The sequence below is a fragment of the Phalaenopsis equestris genome, unplaced genomic scaffold, assembly GCF_001263595.1.
Source record: "Phalaenopsis equestris unplaced genomic scaffold, ASM126359v1 Scaffold197874, whole genome shotgun sequence".
In the NCBI taxonomy this organism is placed as follows: domain Eukaryota; kingdom Viridiplantae; phylum Streptophyta; class Magnoliopsida; order Asparagales; family Orchidaceae; genus Phalaenopsis; species Phalaenopsis equestris.
Genome location: NW_018217823.1, coordinates 1 through 8,358, shown reverse-complemented (window position 1 = coordinate 8,358; position 8,358 = coordinate 1). Strand labels below are relative to the sequence as shown.

The 8,358-nt window shown below is 35.0% G+C and overlaps 1 protein-coding gene across 1 annotated transcript; it reads left to right on the top strand.

The window, feature by feature from the left end:
- Positions 1–729: 729 nt before the first annotated feature.
- LOC110035498 (transaldolase) lies at positions 730–7,692 on the top strand (the record flags this gene model as incomplete). Its single annotated transcript, XM_020739725.1, is given in 12 exon segments — positions 730–851; positions 946–1,060; positions 1,142–1,220; positions 1,300–1,375; positions 1,486–1,569; positions 1,667–1,771; positions 3,723–3,803; positions 3,905–3,969; positions 5,968–6,037; positions 6,109–6,186; positions 7,371–7,468; positions 7,557–7,692. Coding segments are annotated over 12 exon segments (1,041 nt in total), but the record flags the coding sequence as incomplete, so codon positions are not given.
- Between the last annotated feature and the right edge of the window lie 666 nt (positions 7,693–8,358).

Here is an 8,358-nt window from a genome sequence, read left to right as displayed (position 1 = left end):
TTTTTTTAAATGGAAGATATGTATATAGTTTTATAGGTATTCTCTAGTTCATAAGAAGCAAACTATTCATTTCCAAAAAATAAATATTCTGCTTTCAAACAGCTAAGGAAGATTTATCTAATGTTTTATTATGGTTTAAGATACCCAATTTCCCTATATGTTGATGGACAAAGAATGATATATCTGATGTTGTCAGCACTTTTGAGATTCCTCTGGTTGTAGATCGATTGATTGCCAAATGTACTTTTACTCGAGTGAGTGTACAAATCAACATCCTCTCCACTCTCTTGGTTTTCTGTTACTTTGAATGTTAACAGGCAACATGCTATATAACCCATAAATTACAAATGGAAGTAGACTCCTCGCACGACCTGCAACAACTTTGCCCATGACCCAATCTCACCTCACAAATTGCCCAACTATAAACCCCCTTATATCAAGTCACCTAATCACCACAACAGCCGCTGCAGAAACCGTGCCAACCTACCTCCCTGTAAACAACAGTAACATAAATCTCTCACAACATATCTCCTACATCCCAAACACTAATACCCTCTCGCCTCTTTCTTCTCCTCATGCATGACTAGCAACTCTTCTAAGGACAACCGTGTTATATAAAAACAATATATATATATATCTGTGTGTGTATTGTATAGATATATACATATACATGTCCAATGTAAAATATACATATATATTTAATTTGGTGGCATCCATGTAAAATTGCTTTTAGAAAATTGCTAATATTTGAGGAGGGTTCAGTTCTCGATCTCTGCTTCGATTAGTTGCCATCGAGAATGTCAGCCTCGTTTTCGTCGTCAACCTTGGCCGCTCCCGCTTCTTCTCCGAAGGTTTTCTTCTTTTCTTTAGCCCTCTTCTGGTCTGGGCCTCCAATCTGTTACCGCGTTTGATTCATTCCCACGATGCTTTCTGAACTTGAAGCAGTTCGGCAAATGGCCCGGATCGGCACGATCTCCTTCGAATCGTCTGGTCCACTTCCGGCGATCGTTTCCAACAATCCTTGCATCAGCCGGAAATGCCTCTTCTTCTATTGGCACTGGTATGATTTTAACTAATACCCCTTTCATTCACTCCAATAAATCCGATCGTATTTGCTTGATTCCGATTAGTCGAAATGCAGGAACGAAAACTGAAATGGATGCTGTGTCTAGCTTTAGTGAGATAGTTCCGGATACAGTGGTTTTTGATGATTTTGAGAAGTATGGGGTACTTGATAATAAATAAGCTGTTCTTTAGTTGGCGTCCGGTGTTTCTGATGATTTCATGATTTGAGTGCAGGTTTCCTCCCACGGCCGCTACTGTTAGCTCTTCGCTCCTTTTAGGAATTTGCAGCCTTCCAGACACCAGGTTCAAGGTGAGGAAGTGCAGAGCTTTGGTGACTTTGGTTTTATCTAATCAGCACACGATTCACGGATTTAGATGATTTACTTATTCAAATTATTAAAAACAATGGCTCTGTTGCAGAGTGCTGTAGAGATTGCATTGGCGAACAGCGAATGTTACGAACAAGAGGAACCTAGTGACCGGATGACCTGCTTCTTTAACAAGGTCATTCTTATTATGCTAGAATTTGAGGATTTGTAGTTTTGAGGGATTAGTACTTGTTTCTTATAATGCAACGATTATACATTTTCTTCATTTGCAGGCTCTAGTGAATGTTGGTGCTGACTTGGCCGGATTAGTCCCAGGTCGGGTGTCAACAGAAGTGGATGCTCGTCTTGCTTATGACACACGAGGCATCATTCATAAGGTAGAATCATATCCATGATTTTCTTTTCTAGTATCCTTGTTTTCTCAATGACCAAATACTGGAATTTGGTTTACAAATTTAGCGAAGAAGTCATCTCCCATTCAAAAATCTTCTATATGAAGCCCTTATTAACATTTTCTTGGCATGTACTACGCTTCTGATGTTATGCTTTTGTTGTTTAGACGTGTCGTGACTAATTGTAGCAACTAGACTCAGTCCAGCTAAACCTGGAAATGAGTGCTAATATTTATACAAATCTTGACATAAATACAACTAGCTGCGTAGGATAGAATATGGATTAGCTCAAATCATTGCCATTGTGCAGAAACGCTTTTTGTAATATGGATTAGCTCAAAATATTGCCTCTGTGCAAAAATACATTATTATTATTGTGTATTTCAACCATTGATTACTTATGACCTTGTTAAATGCGCATCATAGTTCATAAAAAATGTTTAGCATGATCAGGAATTTTGTTTTAATGATTTGTGGTGATCAAACATATAGTATAAATTATTTGTCAAAATGTGTTTTTAAAAGTAAATTGTAGTTATTATCTATCACATTGCACACCAAATAAAGCTGGTCATTGTCCTTGATTGGACTGTATACGATTCATGAGGCTCCGAACCTAAGTTTAAGCGTGCAACCTTTCATGCATGACAAGCTTTTTATTGTCCATGATTGGAATGCATAGCTTAAAATTATTTTTATTTGGATAAATATCCTTAAAATTTTTTTCTTGCCCTCTTATCAACTTGAAATATTATCATAAGTTATTAGAACCAGCAAACAACCAATTTCGACATCAAGTTCGCCAATAATCGCTAGGTTATTATAACTAACTGAAAACTTTATGAAAAGAACATTAATTATAGTATAATATATCTAAATTCAACATCTTCAATGAGACTAATAACCCCAAAATGCTCATGACATTCTTCAAGGGGACCCATGATAATATTGGGAGCAATAATGCCCTTCTTTGATGTTAGTTCATAAATGGCCTTTTCGAGATGTCGTTCAAATGGTATGCAGAGCTTACAAACCACTCGTTTGGTGTTGACAAAATGGAGGGATTGTCTTTGCTCGATTGAGTTTTTCAATTATACACCCGTATGACTTGTTAGCCATGGTGTCTCGGCTGATGTGGCCAAGATATTGGGCCTTGGTTGAAGGAAGAGTCACATAAGTGTTGTCTTCTGGGCCCATTCTTACCGAACCAGAGCAGGACCCCAATCTTGAACGAAATCTTGAGGGGAGGAGAATGCTGTCTGGCACTCAACAACTCTCGTGTTAGCATTAGGAAGCAGTGATTGTTGACTCCAAATGTGAGTTCATAGGAGATGGGTGAAAAAAGATATAAAGCAGACTAGTTGCCAAAAGAGGTGCAATCCCGGGCTCTATCTACAGGTTCTGACACCCACAGGGTCATTCCAAGAGCTTGGTAGTAAGGTTTTGATATTCCTTTCTCCAGATGAGTGCATGGAAAGCTGTTTCTTTTCTTGCCTTTCTCTCCTGTATAAATAGTTGACCAGACAATTGGTTGTTTGCTAGTTTTCATTTTTTTTCCTGGCCCAATTGCAGCGAAACTGAATAAAGAAAATATGATAGGAAGAACTCCTGATTTTTTTTGCTGCTTTGTAACATCTGTCTACTTTAAAAGCTGCCACCAACCATTTGGTTGAGTGATGTCTTTGAACTCCAAAATTGAAGTCAAAGTGGGTGTTCTATTATCGGCAAAGAAGAAAACCTACAATCTGATTTTAAATATACGATTTTACTTTTAACTTTAGTGAAAGATATCATCTTTTGCGTGTTACACTTGATCTTGTTAAAATTTTTACATAAACTTACGTGATAAGAAATAAATGCTTCACAACTCTTCTGCTGTATTGTGGTAACATTGACTTCCATTTAAATATGATTTGCCTGTGTTTGAAAATTTCAGGTGCATGAGCTGTTGCGGTTATATAATGAGGCAGGGGTTTCTTCAGAGCGCCTCCTATTCAAAATTCCCGCGACCTGGCAAGTATGATAATGATTCATTGATAGAATTCTAATATTTAAGATGACCTCCCATCATCCTCTCTCGACAAACTAATGCTTGGTTAAATCTCCCCTGTATTTCAGGGAATTGAAGCTTCGAGGTTGCTTGAAGCTGAAGGAATACAAACGCATTTGACTTTTGTTTATAGGTATGTAATAACTTAGCGTTATCTTCAAATCCCAAGACACGGCTCATTTTGCTTTCAATTTTTCTATAATATTTATTTAGCCTGAAACATACTAGAGCTTTGTCTCTGTCACACATGTTGACAAGACGTGCTGTTTTCTTGATATTATTGAATTACATGATTATGAAGCTTACAGTTGAAAAAGGACTCGAGCAAAATAAAAGACCCATCATATTACCAAGACATTATTCTATACTTACTAAAATGAGTGCTGCATTGATGTCTTGAATCCTGTGATCAAACAAGCACACAAAAATCAGGAAAGATGGAATCGTCCTCTCATCCGAGATTCCAGAGGAAAAGCTCTTGTCCTTTCGTAGTTCTTCCCTTTCCATTTTTCTTTCATAGTCACTATTACTTGACTGTCTATCAGACTTGCTTATCTGAAATGTTCCCAGATGTTGTCATAAGACTTGTACTCTTTCCGTGTTTCTCCATCACATCTACCCTTCTCTTCTATTAGTTTTCTTTTCTTTCTTAGATACAAATCAATGAATATGCGATGTTAGTGCTCCATTAAGGTTGATATTGTAGCTTTTCCTTTTTAAAGCTTTTTGAATTTAACTGGGTGTTGTTCGCATTCTCAAAATGCTCAACATTTGCTATTGATACTGTTGGGAGCTTGACCGAGCCTGCCCCGTTCTCGAGCTTTCTCGCATGATATGTGCCTTCGTTAGTTGTTTGGCATCAATAGGTGTCATTGGACAAGGGAGAAGTGCATTGTTACCTCCATTTGTGACTAGAGATGAGACTTCTTGCTACAATTTGTTTCAATAGCAGAATAAAGTTTTCTCATTATGATGTTGTGTTTATCTCTCTCTCTCTCTCTACTCTTTAATTTTTTCTCAACACTGGATTTTTCTCTTGCCAATAAATAAAAATGTAAAAATCCATTGCCACCTCTGCTTTATATGCTCTTTTCTTCGTCCTAACCTTTTCAAAAAACACACATATACAAACTAAATTCCTCAAGTCTTTTTTTAAGCCACTGGAATTTGATTTAGTCGGAGTCTTGCACAAAAGCATTTATGCAGGATAGTTTGAGTTATTATTCAATCTTTTGCTACGTTATATTAAAATTTTATCATAATATACTATGGTTATCTAACTTCTAGTATGGTTCAAACGGAATTGCGGTGTGTTTTTTCTAGGGTAGATATTGAAGCTCTAATATTTTGACCGGAAAAATGGACATTCTCAAACCATTTAGACTGTATTATTTTTTACTCCAGATTTCAATCGTTCCCTCAACTCATCAAATAGGTCAACATAAAGGACAAAAAGAGTCACAAGACATCAAATTTAATTAAGTCGAGGGATTTAATTGTAGAATGAAATAAGTTTTGGCTCAAAATAAACATATCTTATATAATTTGGTGATTCTTTAAGTCATTTGCGTATTTTGAATATTTATTAGGTGCTCTATTTTAATTTATGTTCTAAAACACTCTATTCAGAATGAATGATAACACTATCTTTCAAATGTATTGAGTGATCAGAGAACTTTAAATCATAATAATACCACAAAAAAATTAACGTTAATTATGTATTGTTTTGTATTGGGTATAAAAATATTAATAAATTTTTTTTGAAGTTGTCTTCATATACTATAAATAAATCACGATTTTAAATCTGTAAGACCTCTTCTGAAGTGAGAAAGTTTAAACAATGAAGGAATTTTTAAAAAACGTGGTCTAAAATTAGTACATAGTTCTACCAATGAACATTGTAATAGGGAGTAATATTACTTCTAATTGTACGCTCGTCTGATAATTTGTAGTGTGCTGTTAGGTGTATATAAAAAAGAGTATTGCTTAGGAATTAAGTTCAACTTAATGGATGGATGATGATGTTATTCGGTTGAATGATCAAATGTTGTGGAACCAAATCTTGTTTTTTGATTTGTTTTAATCCGTCTGTTCTAACTGTTCGACATTATTCATCTTCTTGATCATTCAGCTTCCCTCAAGCAGCGGCTGCAGCTCAGGCGGGTGCATCAGTCATCCAGATTTTTGTGGGCAGAATTAGGGTAATTTTCTGCTTTAAAATCTGACTGTTGTTTCAACTATTTGATATAAATACTTTTGAATGGTGATTTAGGATTGGGCTCGCAATCATTCTGCTGATCCCGAGATTGAAGCTGCTCGTAAAGGAGGACAAGATCCTGGATTAGCTCTGGTGATTATTTTATTTTTTCATACTGTTAACAAATTTGCCGTGTTGGTATATTCGTTGAAGCCCCATACTGGAATATTAATCATGGGAAAAATAACCTATTTGAAAGAACCTCACAGCTTTATTCATTTATTTTTTTCCCTTAATATCTGCCAGTGGGTTGTCTTTGTAGATTTATGCTGTCGCCATATAAATTTATCACCAACTCAGGCTTTACTCGTGAGCCATTTATTCATAAATCTAATGGAAACTTCCTAAATAAATTTAGCTCCTGGTTTTTCCACAGTGCTTGCATCTTGCCATAAAATTACGTTGGGGACCTTCCGAGATGATGCTGGCAGGGTGTTCTGTTTTTCTGATTAGTGGTTGATTTTGCTGGTTACGCTATTATCCATGCTTTTTATTTGAGAAACATGCATTTTGATGCTAATAAATTTTAAAGTTGTGGGACAAATTGTATTTTGTTCCAACAAAAAGGCCGAAGGAGGTTATGATGGATCAACCAGTCATGAGTTTAAGAGAGATCAGATGGCCCAGATTAGCATTCAGCATTGGTAGGTTTTGGAGTGGTGTTAAATTAGTACCCTTAGAAGATTTTTTTCATCCAGGTTATTTCTTGAAGCTTCATTTTTGTTGCATTAATCGAACATGCTTATGTTGATCGCATTTACTGTATTATTGGTTCTACTTGAGAACTTATAAAGAAACTTCGTTGCAACTTGACGTTTGATGCAAGAAAATAATCTGTTTCACATTTTACTACAAGCCTAGGAAGAAGATATTTATTTGGGTGTTTTAAGAAATGTTTTCCACTAGCCAGGGGTAATTGTGAATGGAAGCAATGTTAATCAATTATGGTTATAAATCTCTGACTGTTTTTGAATGCTCTATCCATAAATTTGATATAAGAAGGCATGAGGAATTTTTGCAGAGGACATGGATTTTAACGGTTCTTTTAACATGCTTAAAGCAACTAAACCATTTGAGCTTCATAAAATGTGTAGATTTTTCTTGGAGCTGCTTAACATTTAGCTGCTTTTCAGCTTCTTTAAGTATTATTTACAAACTTGACATTTTTATCGTCATAATCAACATTAGCATAATCTTTTAGCTAATTCATTTTGTTTATGTATTTCTTGTGATGTAATAGACCACAAACTTGTTATTAAATTTTCATGATTTTACAGGTAATCAAAACATACAACTATATCCACAAATACGGATACAAGTCGAAGCTGATGGCTGCAGCAATTCGCAATAAGCAGGACTTATTTGGCATTCTTGGGTGCGTTATGCAAACTGAATTTTATTAATCTTCAATTTAGCCTGACTTCACAATTGGTAATATGATCACATCTTACTACTTGTTCCAGGGTTGATTATATCATTGCACCACTGAAGATATTACAATCCCTAAAAGAATCTGTCACATTTCCTGATGAGAAGTACTCCTACATAAGGAGGCTAAGTCCAAGCTCTGCGAAAGAGTATGATTTCACCGACAAAGAGGTAATTTTTTTGTTTTATCTGGTGCTTTAGAAGATTTTTTAAAATTTTTTTCAATTGAATAATTAATGAGTATTATTAGTATCTTAAACATTCTCTTATTTTAACAAGTAGAATGTCAACCTCTTCTTGGTGGATTTATATTTTTAGGGTCTATTTGGGGCAGCTTCAGCTGTTTCAAGAAGCAGCTGTGAAGCTGTTGCCAGAAGAAGTTGCTGTGAGAAAGTTGATATTGGTGACAGTATGCCTGTTTGGATAGTTTAGTTGTGAATCTCCTATTTTGTGGCTCTTTTTGAAATAAATATTGTAATGCCTTTATGTACACGTACTAGTTGTAATTTCATTGTTTCAAAAATAATTCCAACAAATCATTGAAATAAATTTAAGAATATTACAGAAAGTTAAAAATTTAATATATTACATTAAAATTTATGTATCACTTAGCACTAAATAACATGTAAATTAAAATTATAATAATGAGTAATGTTATTATAATACTACTCTTCATGTTCATGCAATCAAGTATTCTGAAGAATTTTCTTTTCAGAACTACTTTTCACATATAGTCATTATTTGAAGTATACTCCTTGTAGTCGTCAGCTCATCTAAAGAAGCCATAATCATCAAATAATATATTTTTGGGATACCTATAAAATTTACCCAAAAAAA